Source organism: Drosophila persimilis, unplaced genomic scaffold (genome assembly GCF_003286085.1).
Source record: "Drosophila persimilis strain 14011-0111.01,24,50 unplaced genomic scaffold, DperRS2 tig00000829-arrow-arrow-pilon, whole genome shotgun sequence".
Lineage (NCBI taxonomy): Eukaryota > Metazoa > Arthropoda > Insecta > Diptera > Drosophilidae > Drosophila > Drosophila persimilis.
In genome coordinates, this window is record NW_020825359.1 from 522,805 (window position 1) to 548,430 (window position 25,626).

The following is a 25,626-nucleotide window of genomic DNA, read 5'->3' on the forward strand; positions in this document are numbered from 1 at the left end:
GACTACGAGCTTCATACAACAAAGAATTAATTACGAATTTATGGAGCCCTCTAGTCCGTCACAAAAAGTGGTATCAAGTCAGCGTTTTGTTGTTTTTCGGCTGCTGCATAGTGTTATCTGCAAACTCAGTTCGTAGACCAGCTCCATTGATTGTGGGGGTACATAAATAGGACATGTTTTATGGTATGCTTATCAAGTCTCTAAATACTTTCATTTAAAGTACTTTGAAAAGTCATTCTCGCTTTAATAGTTCTCAAGAAGCACGTATCAAATTAAATTCATCAATCTATACAGGGGGCTATGGGGTGTGCATGCGGAATGCGCTTAGCAACTAACTATGCTTAGTTTACGCCCTAGACTAAATTATCCAATAGGTTCGTACTTAAACCAAATTACTCTGAGCGGGAAAAACATTGCGTTTTCCCGTTGTTACGAGTACAGTAAGTGGACTCAAGGCTGGTCGCTTGAAGAGTGTACATACGTACGTATGTGAGTTTGGATGTGGGAGGGGGGTCTCTGGAGGTGATGTCAACAGTGGCTAGTCAATGTTAAGTCTAATCCTTCGTAGTTAAAACTAGTTAGCTTACACTCTAGTCTAGATCTAAGCCGATTCTCTGTGTAAGTGTTTGTGTGTGTGTTCGTGTGTGTGTGTGTGTGTGTGTGGTTGTGTGGTTGTGAGTGTGTCTCTGGCAATGTGCGGGAGTATAAAAAAAGTACAATAAATAGTTGTTTTTTGTTGGAGCTAGGGAATTGTACAAAGTCATCCACAGTCGCTGGGTGCCTGGGGATGATCGAATGGATTTCAGAGCAGGTTCGAACAGCTCGGCTCTGACACGGCGCAATTGGTGGATCGCGGCAGGAACTGTATGTGCTGCCAGGTGGCATTGAATCTGGAAGACAAAGCAAACGGCTCATAAGCGACTAGGAAAGAGAGAAAGGAGAGAATAGAGGCGTTCGTCACGTACAGATATCTTTCGGCCAGCTGGCTTTCCACATGCGGTTTTATCCTGGCATAGTCCTTGTCTGCTATGGTTGTGCTGCAATGCTGCTGCATGTAGGCCAGAGTGAAGAGCTCGTTCTCATTGAACGACCGCAGACCGGGCACTCTCAGACGCCGTGTCAGCCCCAGGGCCTCGTAGGTGTTCACCTGATCGATGCCCGACCCCTGGATGGCGCTGCCCGCATCGATGGCCGTCACGAAGCTGCTGAGGGCCCTCGCTGCCGTCCTGGCCGCACTCAAGGTCACATGGAAGCTCTTGAGGGCAGTGCTGGACAGCTCGTTGAGCTCATGGGTGAGGCGCGGCGGCTGTCCGGCGGCCAGGCAATTGACATCCGGCTGAGCGTAGTGGATCTCGGGCACAGCGTCGCTCAGGTCCGAGCTCTGCGCATTAAACTGCAGCAGGAATGTGGAGAAGTTCTCAATCAAAGCCTCCAAAATGTCCGTCCCGATGCGGGCAAAATTGACAGAACTGCAGGAAAAAGAAAGGGACAGAGAGAGACACCATGAGAACGAGCTGCATAGAGGAGGTAGAGGCGGATGTGAAGGTGGAGGCACACTTACACTGGATAGCGATAGTCGTAGTAGCTGGAGCTGATCAGAACCCTCGACACCAGCAGCATGTTCAACTTGTTCGAGTAGGCAATGGCCTGCGGATTGTTCCTTGTGTACATCTCGGAAACAATGCTGCACGCGGGGAGAGAGATCGAGGAGAAAGTGTTAGAAAGTTAGAAAGCCCCTGCTCCGCTCCAGTTATGAAACACATACACATCCAGCATGCCAAGCGGCTTCAGTTTCTTCTCGAGGCGCGTGCGCCGGAACGTCCAGATGGACTCCAGATGCTCCACAAAGTACAGGTTGTTCAGCATCAGGTCGTTGTAGTAGTCCTTGAGGTAGTTGGGCTGGTCCAGCACCTCGCCGGGTATCCCAAACTGTAGCCGCATCTCGTCCAGCTTCTTCTTGAGGAACTGCCTCGCGGCGCTCTCCAGCCAGCTGGCCTGCTCCAGCGAGTCCTTCAGCTGGTTGCGCAGGCTGTAGAACATCAGGCGCAAGTACTCCTCGTTGGCGTGCGTTTTGTTCAGGCTTGAGGCCTGTGGGGTGGATGTCCTTTCGAACTGCTGCTGGGCCGGCTGCTGCTGCAGTGCTTCCACAGCAAAGGGCAACCAGTCACGCACCACCCGGCTGCAGATGAGCCACCGGGGATAGCTGGCCGTCCGCCCGTAGATGGCATGGTCAAAGTGCTCCGCCAGCGTGCGATACTCCTTGGACAGATGTGGCAGCATTTGTCGGGCCAGCGACCAAATGATAAAGTTGTTGATGGGTCTGCCAGAATACAGATTCGTCTCAATTCTCGAAGACTTTCCCCCACCCCCCAAAAAACTCACTTTTTATCCGAGGTAGAGAGCAGTTCGGAGAGGGAATGCAAGACCTCTACATCTCGCACCAAGACCTCAGTGTCTTCGGTGATTTTGGTATTCGGAAAAATGGCCTGAAGCGACTCGAAAATTGGTAGCTGAAAGGGGTACACAGGAATAGCTGCGGATTAGCAAGGAGTGGCATCAATCGAAGGAGGATGAGCTTACAGACGGAGCCTTGGTCTTCAGATCAGCCAGACGCATCAGTCTGTTCAACTGGCGATCCCCACCAGCCTTGGCGTCCTCAATATGATTGACAATCCGGCGCTCGTAGTGGAAAATATCATCGGCAAACAGATCCGCCTCGCGGGAAACAATCCCTATGAAACATTAAACATTAAGAAACGGTTTACAGAAGTTTTAGCCAATTAAATCTCACCCATATTGATGGCAAAGTCCCTGAGAAGCAGCTTGTAGCCTTTGACGACTTCCTCATCGGCATCGGGGCCATAGAAATACTTGTCCGGCAATCCAATCTGACCCTCGTCGATCGCAATCACATAATCATGGGGATTGCTATAGCCATTCTCCACACTGATGCGATAGTACGGGAAGATGCCGTACTTTGCCTGGAGATGCACCAGGGCCCGCTTGTGCTCCCAGTACTGCAAGCGATTCGAGTCCCGAAATAGCTGCCAGCCATCTGTATGGGTAGAGGGGTGGGGAGTTGAGAAAGGGAAGAGTATCAATTAGTGTCATGCGCCCAGTTCGGGTTAGTCGGGTCAATTAGTTAGTAGCGGTGCTGCTACTATTATATGTGTGGATGGAAACACCCGGGACACGGCGCTACGCTAATCGAAAATTCCCAAAACCCAACCAAACATGAAATTCACCAATAGAAAAGAGTTAGTTGCATATACTATGTATGTACATGTATGTCTGTATGATATATTGTATATTTTATAGCATATATATATATGTATATACATATATACATATGTAGTATGTGTGAACCGATATCTGTATCGGTTTATGGCTATTAAAAGCGCTAAAATGTTTGGCTGCTTGAAAATTTCAGGGCGCTCAGTCCCGTCTTCTCTTGCAGTCATAAAATATAAAAAAAAATAAATAATAATAAAACAATACAAGTGGTAAAATTTTCCAGGTGAAACGCTACCTAGGAAATACTCTCTAGTAGTATATATATTCCAGATCTTTTCGGAAAGAAGTTGTGAGGAGTGTCCATCCATGAAAGGATTCAAGCAGAAAAAGTCCCAGTGGAATGCTTTTATTCTTCACAAACAATATTCTTAAAGATAGATATATAGAATCGCCAACACTCTTCATATCAGGCATGTTTCCAACTTATCGAAACACGAAACTGATAAAAAGGCAGACTGTTGCAAAAGATATTCCCCAGATTCAAGACACACAACGGTAAATATTATAGCACTCTATTCAATTCTAAAATATCCAACAGTTTGATATAGTATCTGTCATTTATTTTGCACTCATCAAGAACCCTGAGCAGCCCCTAATCGTATCTATAAAATATGTAGATATCATTTGTATCTTGGCTACCGGATTCCTCGCTGCTTCGCTTCCTCACAAGTTTCATCATCCAGCTGATGACATCGCAGCGCCGTCAGACCCGTCAAAGACATAGAAATTGATTGTGTCTTGGTCTGCTGTCTGTTTACATCAGCAATTAGCACTTCGGGACGATCGATCGATCGATCCATCGACTTTGTGGGGGAACAAAAAAACCCAGAAAACAAGAAAACTGAAGAAGCTAGCGGTGCCAGCGCTGCCTGCGGTGCTAGCCGGATTTGTAGTTATATTGATTATATTGATGCTTGGATTTGGGCATTTTTGAGGCTGGACTTGGCGGCTGGTGATCGCTGGGTGTTATAGTTTTTTAACGATTTATTGCAAACCACTTTAATTAACTTCAATTAAAGGCCCCGTTGGCCCCCGGCTGGTATAAAAGGTGACAGTTTGATACGGAGAACGCATCAATCCAGTGCAACAGCTCCAGAGCAACAGTTGTCCGTGTTGTCTCCCATCTCTCACTCCCATCCTCCAGTCGAAAGTATGAATCAGTTTGTGGTGAGTACTCTGGCATCCCAAAAAGGGATCCAAAACCATATCCATCCAGCGGGAGCAGCAGCACTCATCCCATGGCATCCTGATTGCAGGTCTTGGCCTGCCTGGCGGTTATCGGCGGTTCGCTGGCCGCTCCCCGTCCGGACGTGTCCCATCTGGGCTACCGCTACCAGGCAGGTGGCTACAACGGCAACCTGCCCAGCTCTGTGGTGAGCACCCCCCTGGTTGTGGGCACCTCCTACCAGCCGACGGCCGCCGGCTCCAACTACTTCAGCTCGGCGCCCTCCATTGGCCAGCTGAATTCGGGCAGTGTTTCGACTGGTTTCGTTCCCTCCTCCTCCTCCTCCTCCTCCTCCGCCATTGGCTACCAGGTCGGCGGAGCCGAGTCCTCCTCGGTGACAGTCGGTGACAGCATCGGACTGCAGGGTCTCCAGCCCGGCCCCACCATCAACTACAACGAGCAGGAGTCGTACATCAGCCACCTGGCCAACTTCCAGCCTGCGCAGGTCAGCAAGCACTTCTACATCCACTCCGCCCCCGAGGACCATGACGAGCAGCAGATCGTACGCTACGTGAATGTGGGCAGGCCCCAGAAGAACTACCGTGTGGTGTTCATCAACGCCCCCACTTCGACCACCAGCAAGGCCAAGATCATTGCCAACGTCGCACCCGTCGAGGAGAAGACCGCCATCTACGTGCTGTCCAAGAAATCGAATGCTCTGGATGTCAGTGCCGAGGTGGTCACACAGCGTCCAGTGGCCAACAAGCCCGAGGTCTTCTTTGTCAAGTACAAGACGCCCCAGGAGGCGGCCCATGCCCAGCAGACCATTCAGGGTGAGTGTGCCAAGGACATCTGCCTCCAAAGGGTTCATATCCCTAACCAAAATCCCTCTCTCTCGCTCCCTCTACAGCCAACTATGATGCTTTGGGTGGCGCCTCTGAGACCAGCAACGAGGGCATCATCCCCGTCTCATCGGTGATTGGTAGCCTGGGCGACAATGGTGCCTCTGGCGTGGTCACCGATGCCAGTGGCAGCCTCAACATTGTCGGCACTGGCGGTGTACCCAACGCGGATGTCAGCTACAACAATGTGGGCTTCGATGCCGAGGGCAGCCAGCGTCAGGTGATCAGCACCTTCAACGGCTCCAATGCCCAGGCCACCTATCTGCCCGCGAGGCCAGTGCGCAAGTAGATATCCCCACCATTCCATCCATCAACACACACACACGCACATAAACACTGCCAGGACACCTACCCCCAATGGACACCTAATCCTCAATGGACACCTACTCCTCAGGATTCTAGCCAGCTTTGGATTTGTCTAGAACTCGGTTGAGGAAACTTTTGCGATTTTCGATTTAGATTCTCCTTTCGGCATTAATTCTGTATAATTTTGTATATTTTATTATTTTTTTTTTTTAATAAAACCTAAGCGTTCTTATAGGCATTCAAAAAATGTAAAAAAAAAAAAAAATGGATTTTCAATATAGCCATAAAGGCATAAGAGGCAGGAAAAGGGATTCCAAAAGGAAAAACTCTACATTGTACAAAGATCTTGTGATCCACAAAATTGTAGGCCCGCTAAGCCACCTGCAACTTGCATAATCGGAAAGCCCACAGAGTCCCCAAGCGACTATTTGGCAAGCCACTCATAATCGTTGAAGTCCGACCAGAGACCCGACACCCGACTGACCAACCGCAGCAGGCCAATATCACTCGGAACGGAACCACGCGATGGATGGGCAGGCACAGACAGGCACAGGCACAGTCAGAGTCAGAGTCAGAGTCAGAGTCACGGGTAAATAAATTAGCGACTTAGACTTAAAGAAACTCCGACTCGGAATTGATATGCAAGCCCGCCAAGGTCGGCCAATGCCAATGCAAGTCGCGGGCATTGAAATACCTCAGAGTATTAAATAAAAAATTAGTTAAATATACCCGTATAGTATATATATTAATGAATTTTGGGACTTTGGCTGGCGGTGACTGTGGCCACGCCCCGGAGACAGAGTGCCTGGCGCCAACAAATTTATTATCAATTACAACGCCCGATGGATGTGCCTATCTGGTATCTGGTATCTGGTATCTGGTAGTGTGTATCGTATCTTTTCCCCGTTGCGTATCGTGCTGGCCATCTCGAGATCTGAATATCAATGGGGCGGCTCTTCTTTAGCATAAAGATAATCACACCTACTAAATAAAACGTTGCGACGGACGGTAGCCGAACGAACTCAAGTTTTTGAGTTGAAACTGAAACTGAAACAGGTACAGATACAGATGCAGATACAGATACAGATATCCAGATACTGGATACTGATTCGGTGTGGTAGATCTTCTGATTCGAGCGAACCGATTTGTCCCTCGATTCGATTTCTATTACTGTCATCATCAATAAAATGTTACATAAATTTTCAGCACAGCAAGCGATCGATTCGGATCGCAGAGGGAGAGATGCCAAGTTATAAATATGGAATGCCTAATTGATAATTATCATTTTGTTCAGTTTTCCATAATCCATATGCGATATACGATACACGATATGCGATCTGCGATCTGCTAATAGCTAAATTAGTGAAGCTCGAAAATCTCAGCTGAGAATGCATTACCATCCGACGATCCATTTCGTCTCTCTCTCTCTCTCTCTCTACTCGTAGGGGGGCATTCAGCATTCATCGACATCGTGTTTATCATTGATGATCCGTATTGTTGCCGAAATTGTCAATCAGTTTTATTCGTTTATGTTCTGTCATCGATCTCCAGCCCATAAATCCATTCAAAGGCATTACGTATTCAAATTCACAATCTTGAGCTCTTGCCTGCTTCTACATTTGCCAGTCGAGTCGAATTATGTTTTATGGGTTTATTTGCCAATATTTACGATTTTCGTATGTATATGCATGCCCGCCTATCCAACTCTGTCCAACCAAGGCGACCCGACCTCTAAAGCAGCCGCCGGTGAATGTCTGTTTCTCTTTGGCTCTATGGGGCACTCTGAGTCATCGATTGGTTCGCTTGGGGTCACCATTTATGGTGACCAACTTCGCTGGGAAATTCCGCCAATCGAACAACAAGGAAGCCAAATTGGCCCAGAAAAAAAACAAATCTGAAGGCAGATTTATCTGTACTTATTAGAAGAAAACCAAAGAAATTTGATTTCAGCTAAAGCCAAATTAAAATAAAGAAATAAAACAAAAATTAAAATATAATTAATAATAAATTATTTAAAAATAAATAAAGGTTTGAAGAAATCACATGAAAACTCGAAAAGCATAGAAAGCCAATTGATGCAAAAGAATAAACCATTTCTAGCAAGGAAATACAAATATTTTATGTCTAAAGGAATCTATGTAGGCAACTAAGAAATGGAATGAGTTTTATATAATTTATAGTATATTGAAACTATCTGCCGGTCAGACATTTCATTTTCGCCCAAATATGAATTTGAATTGAAAATACCGAACGATTACGGATACGTATTTGGCTTATATCTATATCCTATATCATATATATGTCCTATATCATATCATATCATATATCTTTGCATAATCTAGGGGCTGTTCTTAGCACTGAAAGGGTACAGAATATTGCACTCGTTTTTCTTTAATTGAGAAACGATTAAATATGTATGTACATACATATATAAAAAAGTATTCCCATAAATGCATATATAATATAAGCATATAAAATTAGCACTATTATATTATATTATATATTTCAATGTGTATACACCTCATTCCTTCCAATCCAGGCCGTGCAAGAAATAGATATTTCGAATGTCCTATCATATCTTTTAAGTCTAATATTCATAGATATTCAACATGAAAAATGCACCACTAATTTTCCCGCAATGATTTCTTAATGTCAAAACATTTATAATTTCTGGAAATCAATATTCATTGAATTCATGTTCCAACTGTTATAGATATTTGCCATTTGCCATGATGAGCGAATGGGCCAGCAAAAAATCAGAAGAAAAAAACCCAGTGAACTTGTTTTGAGGCCCAAAGATTGATGCCGCCTCTGAAGCATCATCGTCATCGCTTCAGGTGCCGTTTAATGAGATTCATTCCCGGCAAAAGACGGGCCTACAGATACATAACTAAGTATTTAGATGCGAATATGAAGATATACTAAATATATATAGATATTTGCTAATCCATTGTGAGTTTTCCCAAGGCGAACGCGAAGTCAAGTTCAATGCCAGAGCCAGATGGCAAAAATAAATACCAAAAGAAGACTTTTGTTGAGAGATGGTAGTGGAGTGGTGTCCAGCGAATGTAAACCATGGCTAACTTAGATTCAGACCCCGAATAAAGCGCATCTCTGAGCTACAAGACCCACCAAGCGATCGTTCTAATTTGAATAAATTTTAGGTCACACTAAAGACTGAACACTTAACACTGAACACTCCGCTCAAATCCGAGTCTGAAACTGAAACTGAGAGCATAGGCTCTGGCATGGAGCATTGAGAGATGCCATCAAATTTGCATAAACTGACGTTGACGACGGCAGAGCAGAGCACCAGCCCAAGCCCCAAGACCCAAGCATGGGGCAGTCGGAGCATATATAACCCAAGTGGAGCGGCCTCAAATGCAACCATTGCCTCGAAGCAATTCGTCAACGAAGCACCAAGCACAACGATCACTAGTCAGTCAGTCAGTCAGTCAGTCACTCAGTCGCCCCGAGGATCACTAAGGATCACTAAGGATTACCCACTAGAAGCTGAAACAGAAGCTCAGTCATGTTCGTTCGTCCACTTTTCATCAGCTGCCTGGCCCTGCTGGCTCTGGCCCAGGCCCGTCCCCAGTACGGTTATGAGCAGCCCGGTTCCGGCCCCTCGGACATCTTCATTGGAGGCAGCGGCGGCGGTGGCAGCATCGGCGGCATTGGCGGCATTGGCGGCGGCCTGGTGGCCATCCAGCCGCATCGCGGTGGCGACAAGTACCTGCCACCGGCCAGCACCACACAGGCGCCCATCATCAACAAGAAATTCTATCTGGTTTCGGCGCCCGAGGACCACAGCAACGATGGCAAGGTGAAGCACCTGGTTCTGGGACGCCCTCAGAAGAACTATCGCGTGGTGTTCATCAAGGCCCCAGCCGGCGATAATGCGAATGTCAAGTATTCGGCCGAGTTTGCTCCGCAGGAGGAGAAGACCGTCATCTATGTGCTGTCCAAGAAGGACAATGATCTGGATGCCACCGATATTGCCACACCGGCGCCCACACAGCCCAGCAAACCGGAGGTGTTCTTCATCAAGTACAAGACCGACGACGAGGCGAAGCAGGCCCAGCACGAGATCCAGGGACAGTACGACAAGCTGGGCGGCACCAACGAGTACCAGGAGGACAACAATGCGCCCATTACCTCGGTGATCGGCAGCCTGGATGGCCTCAATCCCGATGGCAGCTACAACTACCGCCAGATCGGCAACCGGCCATCGAGCGGACCCAACAGCAGCCTGTCGCCCAGTGCCCAGTATCTGCCCAGTCTGCTCAAGCATTAATCGCACAATCACCCGACCAGCCCCCAGCCACCAGCCACCAGACACCAGCCACCCGCATACGTACCACCCGCACCCGCACCCGCACATGCACCGCCTCTCCCCCACAAATCCCACTCATTTTTCAGTGTTGCATAATTTTAAGAGAAAAATCAACGTTTTTTTTGTATTTTTTGTTTTTGTTGTCAATAAAGCTTATATTTAAAGAAGAAATGTCTAGAAAGCTCTGGGTTGCCCAAGAAATTGGGCCACTTGGAAAAATTCATAAAAAAATCATATAAATAAATTGGCCAAACGCCGCGCCGCACCGCTCCATGAAATCGATCTCAGAGTCAAAGTCAAAGTACAAAAACAGAAACAGTAACATTTCGGCTTTGTTTTGTTTTTTCACGATATTCAAATCAGAGAGGCCAAAAGCCCAAGCATAGTCGTAACCTGTCCGAGTCAAAATCCAAATCGAAATCCAAATCGGAATCTAAATCAAAATCGAACAGAAACCAACGATGAAACCACAATGACAATGACCGGACCCCAGAGCTGCTGTCAAAACTTCCAACAGAAATTAGCTTAAATGAAGTGAGAAATCAAAATAAGCTCATCAAATTTAATTAAATAGTAAAATTTTATATACTTTACTCGCATAAGTATCTCATTTGGCCAGGGCTCTTTTCTACCCCTTTTTTCTTGCCGTGGGTTTGATTGGGCCATTAAACTGACGCTGAATAAACTCAACGCGTGGATGGGGCGATTCGGAGGAGCAGGACCGAACGAACGCCCTATCGCATCGCATCAGATCGGATCTGATCGGATCGGATCGGGGCAAATGAAAATATTCCTTGGTTGAATGTCAGTTCTTTAAATAAAGGAATTTTTTATTCATTTTTACTTTTAACATCTCATTCATCAAAGAATGAAAGTACAGATTTTCATTTTATTTTTTAATATTTTAAATGGTATCATTATTTTGTATTATTATTATTTTTTTTTTTTTGTGACTAACTAAATTTCCTATCCTCGTTCACCAAAAAAACCCAAAAAAACGAAACGTAATAAATTAAATTTACTACTAATGAAAGGCCATACATTTACCTTTTAAATCCATAAAATTTTTTGGATGCCGAGTGGAAAGTATTAAAATCGGCAAAGTGCGAATTCTACCAGGCCCAACAGCTTTTATTTGTAAATTGCCTCGAATCTGGTCTAGGTCAAAATGTGTTTTCGAAGACCAGGCTATTTCTGCGAAAACATATAATCGTCCAGTAGTTCCCATCATTCCATAAACGCAATCAATTTGGTTTGATATTCTTTTAAAATGTGAGGAGGTTGGAAATACATTCAGATGTGTTGTTCGAATGTATAACTTTTAAACAAGAGCAACTTTTTTCGAAGACAACCTTCACACGCACAACCAGACTAAGTGGAGAGGCTGCTGGCAACATCTTCATATTGTAGATTGTAGAGGAGCCGCTCTTGGCTCGTATATGGGCATATCTCTCGGTATGGCCACAATTTTTCTTAATAAAACGGGACATAAATCAAATTAGCTGTACCATTTTGCTTAAATGCGACATGAAAGTGTGGGAATTACGCGTCAATTTATGCAAATCGGATGCAGACACAAGCGAACCAAATCGAACCAGTTCCAAAGACAGAGCACAGTCCGAGTCCGAGTCCGAGTCCGAGTCGGAGGAAGGCATGGCCTACCACTCTTTCGATCCATTGTTGATATTTTAATTGTCTCGAGCTGTTGACAACACCGAGGCAAAAAATACAAATAAAGCTCACAAAAAGAAACCCAAGAAATACTGAGATTAATCTACTAATCTGCATCGAGGCTGCCAGCCAGCCAGCCAGCCAGCCAGCCAGCCATCGAGCGAGCCAAATAACTGACATCGAAATGAGCCAACATGCATATGGTAACAGAGGGAGACAGACTTGGCCGAGAGATCATTAGATCATTAGTCAAAAGCGCGGGCGTTGAGTGCTGCCCCTGTGGGTAGGCAATGCTCTGTGTTGTATTCTCCATCGATCAGATGATAAATGATCTGCAAATCAGCAGCGAAATGTGTGCAGAGCATAACGAAATGATATATCAAAATTATCTGTATTTGTATCCCATTTGCTATACACACTATTCTCTAGATTAGATTATAATTAATTATTTCTTCTATTTAATAAAGTTTTCCAATGATTAGTCAAGGTAGCTGTTGCGAGCATTCAAGTCAATTAATTCGAAATGAATAAGTGAAATAAAAGATGCCCTTAAAGAAGATTTAAGAGCACTCAGAAAGTTGCACCAACTCTTAACGAATTAATCATCTATTAATCACTCATAATAAATAAATGTGTATTCTAGAAATCGTGTAAATTTCGACACATAATGACCCTGAATCAGATCTTACAACACGCTGGACTGGCCTGTCTCCCAGCTCCCATATAATTCGACTCCTGGCCTGGTACTTCAAGCATTTTTACGCACAATTAATTTTGGGATTCCGACTCGAGTTTGTTGCCCAAGTCTTTTGTTTTTGCCCATCTCCTAATTGGACTGAGATGTTCACAGATTCGTTTTTTGGCAAATCTCGCGTTTAGATCTTGGAAAATTTCTCTTAAAAGTCAACCGCTTTGGCAGTGGGTGGAACAGTTTCACTTTCGAAGCCGCGAAATGCTCAACCTGTGGTATCTGCTTTTAGTCTCGTGTCTTGGTCTGATCGCGGCCCAGGGATCGCGCTCCTATCTGCCGCCACCAGCCACCGCCGTGGAGCCCATCATAACCAAGCAGTTCTACAGCATATCCCCGGCCGAGGATCCCGAGGAGCTGCAGCCCCGTGCCAAGCACCTGGTGATAGGCCAGCCACGGCGGAACTATCGCGTCATCTTCATACGCGCCCCCACTCCCAGCAGCGACCAGGTGAAGTACACGGCCGAGCTGGCGCCCCAGGAGGAGCGCACTGTGATCTATGTGCTCACCAGGAAGCAGCAGGAGCTGCAGGCCCAGGACATTGTGGCCCCCCAGCAGCAGGCGGCGGAGCAGAAGCCCGACATCTTCTTCATCAAGTACAAGACGAACGAGGAGGCTGCCGCCGCCCAGCGCGAGATTCAGACGCAGTACGACCAGCTGGGCGGCAACACCGAGATAGCGGCCCCCTATGTGGCCCCCGTCCAGTCCGTGATCGGAGCCCTTAGCGCCGCCACCCAGCAGTCCTCCCAATCGCAATCGACTCCACCGGGACCTGATGGCGACGGGGGCTATCACTATCGGAGGCCCCAGCCCATGCCCATGCCCCTGTCCATGCCTCTGTCCATGCTCGTGGCGCCAGTGAATCGTCTCTACTGAGTCCAAATCGTTGAATATTCCGCGTAATTTGCATATAGTCGATAAGCCATTTCCACAAATCCGCAGCAAACCCACAAATTTATCATAAAACTCTTGGCGAACGCGTAAATAAAAAAAAGCTCTCTTAATTATTTTTTGTTGTATAATTTTTGCACAGTTTGTGGTTTTTTTTTTTTTTTTTTTTTTTTTTTGTTTCGTGATATCTGATTTGCGAATTCTTTTTTGGTTTTGTTTTGATTTCATATACGAATACATATGTATACATACCTATATATGTATGTATGTATGTATGTATCTGCAAAAGTGCTTTGACCCTGTGCCAAAGGAGATGCCTTCGATTGGGCTTATTGGTCTTTGGTTACAAATCAGTAAAATATGAGTGAAAGTGCATAAAAATGAATGGAAAAGCTCCAATAAAAGTTCTTTGAAAGAGTATTGCAGGGTGTCACGTGGCCAACAATATCTGCCAAATAAACAGAACTGAGAGTCGGCATTCAGTTTGCATATGGGAGAAAGAGAGTCTTAGAGATTATTAATAAATGGACATTTTTTCGAGAGATAATACAAATTTTTCAATCATATTAAAGTTTGTTCCACACAAAAATTGATTCATTCAAAATTGATTTTTATGCCTTCCAAAAGCATTTTATTTTTTTTTTTAATACTGCAATTATTTTTAAAACGTTTTTGGCTTTGTTTCAGGGGCTTCCAAGTATCGTCTAAATTGGATTTGAGAGCAAAAACTAAAAAGCAGAAATTTGCATAAATTTTTGCAAGTCGCAACCGAAACAGAAACGGCAATGCATTTTTTATATGATTTGTCTGATTTTTCGCGAAGCCAGTTTATCAGCTCTTTGGATTTATTTGCATTTGCATTTAATTAATAGGATTTTTTAGAGCCAAGAGCCAGACCCGAGACGGAGACCAGAGACCGGGCCATGTTTGGGCATCAACTGGACGACCTTTCTTTTGATTGGCATCAGCAACAATTTGGCAGCAATTAATCTTTGCAGGCGGCCAAAACCAAACAAAGCCAATCCACGCGAATTAAGAAGAAATTTTATGCAAACACTGTCCATCCCCAAGGTCGAACCTGCGAACGTGGCTTCGTGCGGGTTCTAGGCCGCCCGCCTGTTCGCGCCTGGTAGGGAAATCCAAGCCTATCCATCGCTAAAGGTGGCCAAAGAGGTCGCAAACACAAAGGCCGTCATAACGGCCGATGCCCAACCCAAAACGCATTCAAATTATGGCAATCATATTGATACATTTGTTTGATCCCATCCACAGAGAGCTCCGATCGACCGTCGATTGGAACTTCGTTTTGGTTGTTTTTTCTGTTGGTGTAGTCTTTGGATTTGTATTGGAATTTCTGCTTTTAGCCCGTCCAACTAAAAATAGACCATGACACAAGGTAACCAAAGAGGCACGCATCTTTTTGGGCTACCCTTTGGGAAGGGGGTATCAAGATATCAGCGGAACAGTTGCCCCGGAGCGAAAATGGCTCGTAGAAAAACTGGAAAACTGAATCAACATAGTATTACTATAGTATATACTAGTACATAGTACTCGTAACATAGTAGGGCACTGATCTTTCGGATGGACGTGTCTTTGCTCTTTGGCCCATTCTGACGCAGGCACTTCCTTCCTTCTTCCATCCTTCCGTCTTTGTTCCTCTGCAAGCCATACTGTAGGGAGCTCCAGCGATCTAGGGATTCTTATGACAGACCCAAAGAAAACTATGCAACTGCTCCTCATCCCTTTGCTCGCTTATTCCCAATTCCTTTGTCTCTGAAAAGTCATTTCTAATCAAGCTTATATACATATACATACATATATGGAAACGCCTGAATTGTTGGGATCCTCAAACGATTTGTCACACACAAAAACAAAAACTCAAAACTGTTCGAAGCGGAAGCCAAAGCCGAAGAAAATTGAAGTTTGATCAAGAGCGGGGGATAGATTGGAGCTATTGAAAACAGCATTAATCCAATTAAATATATAATGGGGACTGGGCAATTAACAGAATTAACCAAAGAGCATACAAAATTCATACTTCAAATCATATTCGATGAATTTCGATTTATAAAAGCGAAGCCAATGCCAATAGATCGCTGCGCCTTCGGCAAGCTCACAAATAATACTATAATAACCCCAATGCTCTTCTCTGTCTTAGTGATTCCGCCTAATGCTTCCAAAACATAATTAAATTCTGGCTAACAATGGCAGCTTAGTACGTCAAACCCGGCAAGGTCCCCTGGCGGCCTCCTGGCGGAAGCAGGTTCTGTTCTTAAAATGTTCTTAAACCAAAACCCCCGAAAAAAAATCACCGAAGAAAAGAGCTACAAATATTGTTCGAGTGTTTCTTTGTGGGCAACGCAGACAGCAAATATATTGGGGGTTCATCAATCAAGATGTGTGTGTGAAATAAATCACTTGAGAAATACTGATTATGGAAAAGTAGGAATGTCTATAGGTACATATGTATGTTTCTTTCTGAGTAATGATGAATGATATATTTAAGGAAGATAATCCGGAAAAGAAAAGTATTGGCAGCGAAAGTGCTGTTTGAGCATGATCAAATGGTAAAAATGAATACCCATGATATACGTATTTCCATCCCTGTTCCACTAGTGCACATTCGGGCTCAAAGAGCCCATAAGCAAACGGACACATGGCGATTGAAAATGCTTACAAAGCTACGCATTTCAGTTTTAGATAAAGAAAGATTGGATATACATATACCAATAATCGAATATTGTAGTGCAAGCAACTCTAATATATCGTAGTGATGATATTCCAGGATATACATACATATGTAGATATGCAGTTCCAAGTTCCGACTTGGATATGCTATTTTAAAAGCCTTCAGATTGATTTCCAGCCCCGAGCTTGTTTGTTCTTCACTGCTGACTAAATTAAGTTATGAGTATGCTTCTGCATATAACAATATATACTGTACATATAGTATAGGTATTATACAATAGATATCAATCAATCGGATGACATTTCTATGCAAAAATTTGCATGCCACTGACAAAAAATGCAGCCGAATTTCGTCTGGAAACTGATCCATTGACGGAATGTCGGAATATTCGCTATCGGAGCCGATATGATTTATGGCCAGAAGAAACCCACGGAAAACCAGAGTCAAAGCCAAGACCGACAGACAACAGGTCACATTAAAGGAGGCGTGAAAGAGACGGTCGAACAAGAGGAGGGGTGGCGAAAACGAGAGGCAAACAAACAAGTCAAATGTCAGAGGTTCGATTCGAGACATAGTCAAATAATTGAGCAATTAATTAAACAGCCAGCGAGGAGAAGAAAGAAATAGAAAAAAAAAGTATAGAAGCAGTGGAGGAAGAGGAGGAAAACAGAGGTATTACTCGCATGCTAGGGGTTAAGCGGTTGGTTACTCGAACGTTTCGGGGTTTCGGAGTATAAAAGGCCACAAATCATTGACGGGCAGCATCATTAGCCCGACAACTGAAAAGCACTCAAGATGCGTCTATTTTTGGTAAGAGCCTCCAACGGATTACCCAAAGGATTACCCACAGGATCGATCGATCGTCTCTTCTTGCACCCTTTCAGACCCTTTGCACTCTGATGGCCCTCGGCCTGGCCAAGCCCCAGCAGGGCTACAACTATGGCAGCGGACTCTCTGGCACTCTGACCCATAGTCAGAGCTCCCAGGGAGGCGGCTTCCTGAGTGCCCCCAGCAACACCCAGAGCTCTGTGGCCTATGGGCCCCTGGGCGCCTTCCAGAGCGCCAGCGTTGGCTCTCTTGTCGGCAGCTCCGGCGGTGTGGCAGCCGCTCCTCAGGTTAGCGGACACTTTGGCGGCGGCGGCGGCGGCGGCTACAGCAGTGGCTCCTCTTCCTCGAACTTTGGGGGCGTCCGAACAGCCTCCTCCAACTATGGCGGCTCCTCGGGCGGCTTCACCGGCTTTGGCCCCACCCCGAACATCGGCTTTGGCGCCCTCTCGGGCTACCAGGCACCGTCCTACCAGCAGCAGCAGGAGCAGGAGGTTCAGCGTGGCTTCCAGGAGCCCATCATCCACAAGCAGTTCTTCACCGTCGCCGCACCCGAGGAGCACGAGAATCTGGAGCGGGCCAAGCATCTGGTGATCGGTCGCCCGCAGAAGAACTACCGCGTGGTGTTCATCAAGGCCCCATCTTCGAGCAATGCCAATGTGAAGCTCTCGGCCGAGTACGCACCCAAGGAGGAGAAGACGGTCATCTATGTGCTGTCCAAGAAGGATAACCAGCTGGAGGTCAACGACATTGCCACACCCGCACCCACAGTGCCCAGCAAGCCGGAGGTCTTCTTCATCAAGTACAAGACGGAGGCGGAGGCGTCTCATGCCCAGCAGCAGATTCAGGGTACGACACACAGCCAGATAGATGCCTCTTCCTTCCATTATGGATTTATACCTTAAGGTCTTCTAACGTTTCCTTTCTTCTATTTAGCCGAATACGACAGGATCGAGGGCACTTCGGAGCATTCCGATGGCGGCGTGGCTCCTGCCCAGTCTGTGGTCGGCATCCTGGATGGCGGTGCCCTTGGCTCTGCCAGCAGTGGCAGCTCCCAGTATGCTGCTGGTGGCGGCTCTTCCTCCGGCGGCTCTGCTGGTGGGTACACCTCCTCCACTGGCGGCTCAGCTGTCGGCTCAATTGGTGGCTACACCTCCACTGTGTCGGGTGGCAGCTCTGGCGGCCACAAAAATGCCCAAAGTGCCACCTATCTGCCGCCCAATGGCAAATAGGAAGCCAAATCGAACCAATATAATGATAAACTCCCTTCTTTTTTTTTTGTACACAAAGTCCCCAAAATAAACGTCAACACAGAGAAGAATCCAACCCAAAATAGCTGTACCAAACCCATAGCTGTACTAAATGCAAGGATCTATCCGGCCCTTGGGACTCACCCACGGATTTAATGGCTCGCTTCAGCAGTAGATCCGACTGGCTCTTGTCGAGCGAATCGATCTCCCGGCAACTGCGGTACAGACTGCTGATGGTGGACTCCACGGAGTAGGAGCCTTCGGCAGAGTTGGGCAGCATCGAAATGAAGCGATTCAGTTCATTGAGTTCTGCGGGGGGGGGGAGGAGAGAACAGAATAGAACATCAGAATGAATGATTGAAGGGGGGTTGAAGAGTCTGAAGCCTCACCCTGATACTCATTGTAAGTCTTGTAGTTCCATTCGCCACGCTTGATCACGAAATAATCGTTGTCGGCATAGTCGCTGGCAAAGTTGCCGCACGCCCACTCGTACGTCTGGTGGCACGGACTCTTCGAGGTGTTGGCCCACAGGAGCAGCTGCCGGCTGCTCTCCACGCACTCCCGCTCCAGGCAGAGCGGGGCACGCAGATAGAAGGGCACGTCCGGCCAGAAGGCCAGCAGCATGATGATGATGATCAGCAGCAGGGCGCACAGGCAGGCGGTGGTCACATACAGGATCCTTCGTTTCCTCGACAAGCTCATCAGTGCATCAAAGGAGCGGCGTCCTGGAAGCAGCAAGGCTTTATACCACACGAAAGAGATGGGAGATGGACAGAAATGTGTGATGAAATGAGTGATTCAATGATATGAGATGATTGCCCACTCACCTCTCAGGCCATTCGCCGAAGGATGCGTCGAGTTGGGTGTATTCGCTGTGGGTGTTCTGCCGCCGCCGCCGCCGCCGCCGCCGCCGCCGCCGCCGCCGCCTCCCACTCCCCCGCTGACCTCGTTGAGCGCCTCTTGTCGTGCCGCCTCCAAGTCCTTGGGCGTCAGTCCCGCCTCATCCATGTGCAGCTTCTGTTGATTCGTCGTCAGTGGGGCCGTTTCGCTGCCCTCGATCTGCTGCAGCTGCTGCTGCTTCTTGCCACGGATCTCGTCCTGGCTGTTGTGCAGCTTATAGCTGCGATCGTCCACCTCATCGATGGCACAGATTGTGGGCTTGTACTTGCCCTGATTGATGGCCATTACACCGAATCTTTGCACTGGCTCTGGCTCTGGCTCTGACTGTGAATCGCTTTCTCTTTCTGGGTTTCTGTTCCGCTTCCTCAATGCAAATATCCAGGCATTTTCAGATCTGTTGAAGATAAGTAGAAGAATTTATTCACAAAAGCTCTCGTCCATTGCCTTTGATCAGTCTTAACGGACCTGATAATCAAAAGATTACCTTGAGACATGATAAACGATGCCCATGTCCCGCCCCCGCCCTGTCCTGATAGTCAGGTGTACACCTCTCGCTATCCACCAAGTAGAGCCAAGTAGAGCAGCCATAAAGACAGAGACCTTTTTGACGTTATGTAGAGCATCAGCGATAAGTGAAAATTGCCCCGTAGAGGGAGATAGCAGCCACTTGATGGCCACTGATATAAGTACATTGTACATTCACTGTACATATGTATAAGAGCATGTTGTGCATACATATAGGAACACATGAGTATGAATGCTATATGTGGAACAGATCAGCGGCTATACTCGCATGTGGATATTGCATGCATTCTTCTGCCCAACATTTGACTTCTTTTCAATTTTAAATTGACAACAATTGCTGGCAATTTGCACTGCGAAAAATGTCTTCGAATGCCTGGCTCTGGTCTCTCGGTCTTGGTCTCGGTCTCGGTCTCTCGGTTCATGCATAAATTTTAATTGAGATCCGTGCAAGTACAATAATTAAAAATGCAACAGAAAGTCCAGCGAATTAAACCAGGCTAATTGATAATTACAATCAAAATCTGTTCTATTTTTTTGGCGGGAATATGGGACATTTGTACAGGTCATTTTCCAAAATTAATACAACATATATGTATGTATGTATGTGCATACGATATTCCAGTTAAATAGAGATCTGTTCTGCCTCGCCTCGCTGAACACCCAGCGGAGGCGTCACTAGTCTTTGTTGTGTCTGTGGTTATGTTCGGTTTAAAATAGTTATAGTTTTTTTCCCCTATATCTGCTTTCAACTCTCGGACGGGTACGACTACGAGTAGGAGTACTCGTTTGTGAAATTTTATAGCATGTTTGTCATTCAATCTGTGAGAAGAGCAGCACCCACACAGCCGCCCATCGGATCGGATCGACAAGGCCAGGTTAATTACAATAGAAAACTGGAATGCACGCGACTACGAGAGAGAGAGAGAGTGAGAGCATCATCATCAGCCAACAGAGTGTCTTATCGGTACTACCACTTGGTCGCTGACTTGTACGTGAATCATAATTACATTTATAAGAACTGCACCTTTAACGCTCTGGTATTTCCTAATTTTTGTACACTTTAATCAAGATTCTCCCACCATTTTGAAGCCATGGCAAATCTCCTTTAGAGCCCCTCAGCAGGCGATAAGTTCTGGTCAGTCGGTCGGGTCGGATCGTCTGGCGGGCTGGGGGACTTAAACCAGAACCCAGCAATGGGAACTGGCATTTTTTTTTTTTTATCTTATCGCTTTGAGATTATTGCCTAATACATTGCTCATTTTTAGGCACTGCCACTAAGGCCCATAAAGAGTCTACCCTCTCTGTACATGAGATAACTTTCGGGTTTTCGAACAATATTTCATGGCCAGCATAAATCAATTTTTATGTAACATTTAGCTTGATTTAATTAAAGAAAACCTTACGCATACAAACAAATTGAAGATGTATTTGAAGTGGCTTACTTAAGGCTATCTGAAATGGGAATGGCAATGGCCTATCTATCTACCGAGAGTTGAGTAATGATGAAAGCGTGTGTTCTTTCCAGTGGAACCGTATTAAAAGATAAGATCATCAGAGGACTCACATAAAGATAAACTGATGATAATGGAGGATGATGACACACTCGGCTGCAACACATATGTACATATGTACGTGTACACACACCCAAAAACCTTATAGTAGGTATTGCTACTTTTAGATCTTATGGCTGCCAGCTATCCTGTAGCTCTACTGTGTACAAATAAATAAATAACTCATAGAACTGTCATACTCACAAGTCCTTTGGGATACAAATACAAATACTCTCAAGAAAAAAGAAACTCTAAAAAAGTGTAAATATTTGTATTCACAAATGATACCACAGTACCCCTAAATCCACTTGTGCAGCAAGTACTTTCTATGGAATGGAAATTTCTGATTTATCCTTTTAGCTAACACCTTCCCCAACATTTCTATATTTGTTGAGATTTCATTGTGAATTTATTAATTTATTAAATTTCTTTTCTTGCCATTTGGGTAATTTTCGTTGGCCCCCAGTCCTCTAGTTTTCTATAATTTGGGCTTTACAGATTGAAATACAATATAGCACTAGTAGAATCAATTGAAGAACCATTCAGTTAATACTGCTCGTAGGTTTCAGGTTTCGGTAAGACCTTTCTTTCCATTCAACGATCTACCCTATCCATGATTTCCGCATTACAAAATCGGTTTTTCCTTCCACTGTTAGTGGAATATATTTTTTGCGCAATTAAATAGGTCGATTTTGAGCAGTTCAAAGTAGATTAATGCCGCGGCGGCAGTTTCCCCAAAATGGGGACACCCGATCCAAGTCTGTGTATGTGTGTAAGTAAGCTGCACTTGGAGCACAATGTGGAAGAAGAATAAAAGCCAAGTGGTGGCTCCATTTCAGCTTTCCTTATCAAGTTTCAATTGCTTTGATTCCAGATTTTTCCCCGATTTTTCGCTTATTTGGCATGATTCCTCCTCTCATCGCGAGAGATAGTGGAGGGATGGATGGATGGGTGGATGGGTGGATGGGTAGATGGATGGGGATGTGGTATGTACATATCTCTGGCACTTGCAAAAGATGTGGCTGCTGCTGCGTCATTTAGTTGGGGTGGATTGTTGGGCTGTTGTCCACGCTGTTCTGAGTTGTGCGAAGCGCAATTCCCATTCCCATTACCATTCCCCGTTGTGACGCAGTTTCATACAAGTTTTGCTCTAGGGAGGAGGTGTTACAATGTAAAGGGGTCTCCTAAGAGTCTTAGCTACAGTTGGTACAGCGGTTTATTGCTTAAGGTAGATCTGAGATCTCTTTTGGGCAGAGAAAACTACTTTCAATGTGAAATGATTGAGCGGGGAGATTAGTTTATTCAATCCCTCTAGCCCTTACTCTTTCAAATCAAAACATTATTCATTCCCAGTAGAGGTGTATTCATTATACTCTTTCACCGTTTCACCACCCACACGGGCACTCTCAAAGCGGTCTTTCTTTTTCCGACCATATTCAGACGACTTCCAAGGAACCCCCGGATACCGCACCGCACCTTTCTTCGGGCTTCGGGCTTCGGGCTGCCACTTACCATATTTGAACAAGAGGCCCCACCGCACATAAATCATCATCCACTGCCATACACATAAATCTCAGCAGATAAGAGCACCGCACCAAGGTATAGAAATAGTGGTAATAAATATGCTGACCGTATTTTGACAGGCATTAAACAACTATTAGCCATACCAAAAAATACTCGGCTGGTTGTCGGGGGTGAGCGAGGGGGTGAGCAAACAGCAAATAGACGTATTAGAGACCCATCAAATTGACAGTCCCCTTCCGTTGGTAATTGAGTGTTACCGGGCTTACACATTTTGACAACCGATTCGCGCGAGCACCTGTCAATGAGAGGGGGCTAGTGCTAGTCCCCATCCCGCCCCTCTCTCGGGGAGCTTGTAGCTTTAAATTTCATTTGTTTGCCGCACTCTCTCCCCCTCTCTGGGCGCAGCCCTCTCGTTTGTTCTTGTCGCTTGTTGGGAGGTGCTATTGACATTTAATTTGAGTTAATGGCACGCCAAACGACATCGCTGTCGGCGACAGACAGCTCGGGGCTGCAGTCGTATTATCAGATGTGTTGATTTCGGGACAGCCGAGTATACAGTTGACCGACTTGGGGATATCCTATACGAAGGTTTTCTCTGGGTTGGGATCATTTATCAACATTCATACGTAGTGTAATGTACTTCCCATGGGGATGGTGGGGGGGACACCCCAGCTAGAAAAGGATTTTTCCATTCCATTAAAGTTGAAAGCAATCTTAGCATGGCACATACCCCTTCGGCTACAGGGTATGAGAAACGAATAGATTGTAGTTTTTGTTGGGCAGAAATGATAACCTTGTCTTGGCCCTCCCCTCCCTCCTCTCCCGCCACCTTTCTGAGAACACCAGAGAAACGGGGATTGCACAATCAGCTCATTTGCTTGGTGATGTTTTTGTTGTTTGTTGAACAATAAATCTATCAACAACAATTTGTCCGCTAGTAGAAGTCACTTTAACGTTAACAAAGTGCAAATTGCAAACTTGCGAAACTGTAATCCAAGGAAAGTGTGTAAACGTTTCTTATGCAACTCCTCCTCCATTCCGACGATTCGGGCCCGCAAACACTCCATCAAACATAAAAGAGTAAATGTTTGAGCTGGGAACATGCGGCGGAGTTTGTTCTTCCAAAACTCCCGCAGGCAGAAGACAAAATGTTTTCTCACTCATACTCCGTCATCCAAAAGCAGTCGAGCGGAAAGTTAAAGCCGTAAAACGTTTAACGGAAAAAGGCGCGGTTAAGGTTAGCTTTTCGAGTGTTTTTTTTTTGTTGTTGTTGTTTTTATATACCCTGTACTCGTTGAGGAAGGGTCACTTGATTTTACCAGAGAGCACTGTCTGAGCTCTGTGAAATCGAAAATAAGCATGGAAACTATTTAGGAATTGTTTTCTTATCCATAAGAAATGATTTCTATTGCATTATAATTACACCCAATATCAAAATAATATCTCCTTGAGATCTGAGTGTATTTAATGGCATCTGCTTAGGAGGTATTTCCAAGTCGACTTCTCATAAATGGCATATGTATTTTTTGTTGCTAAGCTTGGAAACAATGCAAAAAGCAGTAACAAAAATGCGTAGCGAACAAAAGACAACCGTGGATGCGGGCGAACGGATAGCGGTAAAAGGGGGGTCGGGGGGTCCCTTCCCGTGCGTGAGAATTACAATGCGCAAATGCAAAAGGGTTTAGAGCAGGCAGCGCTGCCAGCCAAAAAAACAACAGTGGGGCCGGCCCACTTGCACATGCCCACGAACAACGGTATGCCAAAAGCAGGAGAGAGAGAGAGAAGGAGGGAGAGAGAAACAGTAGAAACGGAAGTATGGAGGATGCAGCTTCCATATGGATGAAGCACGGCAAGAAAAGAAGAGAAAGAGCAAGAGGGAGGCTGATGCACAGGCGGAGCAGCCAAATGAAATAGTGTCAAGAAAGACAAAGAGGAAGAGGAGAGAAGAGAGACAGAATGCAATATTAGCAAAACACTGGATATTCGATTAAATCGAAGCCATTCGAATGGCATTCCTAAAATTATGTATTTTGATTTGAAAACGTAGTATTGTCATAAAATTGATTTTCTTTCATAGCTAAAACCATTAAGATATGTCTGAAGGAGCTTGACCTGTGTATTTTGTAACCTCTGGTGAAAGAACAAACTAAGCATTGCACTGTTTAGTGACAACCTTAATTTTCGGACCTTACCAGCTGATCCTCAGCACTGAACTCCAAACGTAATTATAATTGCCACTAGAATTTATTAGCTGTCAGTTTTCCCATTGATCTTTACACCTTTGCCGGGGTCATAGTGTCAGCGGCAGGGTATCTGCAAATATTGGAAAGTGCTCGTACATTTCCAGTCGAATGTGACAGATTCCAGTGATCATGAACAGGTCGACGTAAAAACGAAGTACCTGGTGAGGAGGAGGTGGAGAGCCACGAGCAGGAGAGGGAGCGGGAGCGGGAGTAGGAACGGTCCCAAGAGCTGAGGTTTTTGCTTTGGTCACTTGCTGAACCGGTTCTGCCGGCATTTCACACACACACAGAAACACACACTGTAACACACATGCACACCCTCTCTCTCACTTTTCCACTTTTTCAACTACGGCTTGAAAGTGCGGCTGCGGCTGCGGCTGCGACTGCGGCTGTGGCTGGGCCACTGCTCGCCTAAGGTGTACTACTCGTTCTACATTATCTTTCTCTTTTTTTCATGTTCTGCGCACACACACAGGCACACACACTCGATCAGACACATTCCTGCTGCAGCAAAATAACATCTCTTGAGAGATGTATTACCTTTTTTGTTTATAGCTCGATTAGCAACAATTTACACATTTTAAATGCACGCTTCTCGCATTGCGCCTCGCACAGCGATTCTACACAAAGTACAATACAACCGAAAAAAATACACACCACGCGCACAATCTCAATATAACTAAATCGAACAACAGTTGAATTTTACGCGCTCAGGCCACGACGATGTGCCTATCTGTTTGAACTTCCCGCTTTGCTTTCTCAATGATTACTGTTCTTTGCTTTCCCAACAGTGGTGCGGCAAGAGGA

General features: G+C 45.6%; 5 protein-coding genes across 5 annotated transcripts; 4 read left to right on the forward strand and 1 right to left on the reverse strand.

The window, feature by feature from the left end:
* Window positions 1–802: 802 nt before the first annotated feature.
* On the reverse strand, window positions 803–25,578 carry LOC6600045 (protein gone early). The gene is made up of 11 exons (XM_026993363.1): window positions 25,360–25,578; window positions 18,905–19,371; window positions 18,467–18,802; window positions 18,222–18,386; window positions 2,792–3,055; window positions 2,581–2,732; window positions 2,383–2,510; window positions 1,766–2,320; window positions 1,562–1,684; window positions 966–1,469; window positions 803–890 (listed from the first exon to the last, which is right to left on the reverse strand). The coding sequence occupies exons 2-11, from the start codon at window positions 19,260–19,262 to the stop codon at window positions 803–805; spliced, it is 2,673 nt and encodes an 890-aa protein (XP_026849164.1). The 5' UTR covers window positions 19,263–19,371; window positions 25,360–25,578.
* LOC6600014 lies at window positions 3,767–5,784 on the forward strand. Its single transcript, XM_026993367.1, has 4 exons — window positions 3,767–3,789; window positions 4,314–4,461; window positions 4,551–5,292; window positions 5,370–5,784. The coding sequence occupies exons 2-4, from the start codon at window positions 4,447–4,449 to the stop codon at window positions 5,648–5,650; spliced, it is 1,038 nt and encodes a 345-aa protein (XP_026849168.1). The 5' UTR covers window positions 3,767–3,789; window positions 4,314–4,446; the 3' UTR covers window positions 5,651–5,784.
* On the forward strand, window positions 9,200–9,964 carry LOC113566676. The gene has a single exon (XM_026993366.1). It carries the CDS (start codon window positions 9,200–9,202, stop codon window positions 9,962–9,964), a length of 765 nt encoding a protein of 254 aa, XP_026849167.1.
* LOC6600015 lies at window positions 12,627–13,298 on the forward strand. The gene has a single exon (XM_002025058.1). The coding sequence runs from the start codon at window positions 12,627–12,629 to the stop codon at window positions 13,296–13,298; it is 672 nt and encodes a 223-aa protein (XP_002025094.1).
* LOC6600016 (keratin, type I cytoskeletal 10) lies at window positions 16,565–18,131 on the forward strand. The gene is made up of 3 exons (XM_026993365.1): window positions 16,565–16,812; window positions 16,887–17,676; window positions 17,764–18,131. The coding sequence occupies exons 1-3, from the start codon at window positions 16,798–16,800 to the stop codon at window positions 18,057–18,059; spliced, it is 1,101 nt and encodes a 366-aa protein (XP_026849166.1). The 5' UTR covers window positions 16,565–16,797; the 3' UTR covers window positions 18,060–18,131.
* Window positions 25,579–25,626: the final 48 nt, after the last annotated feature.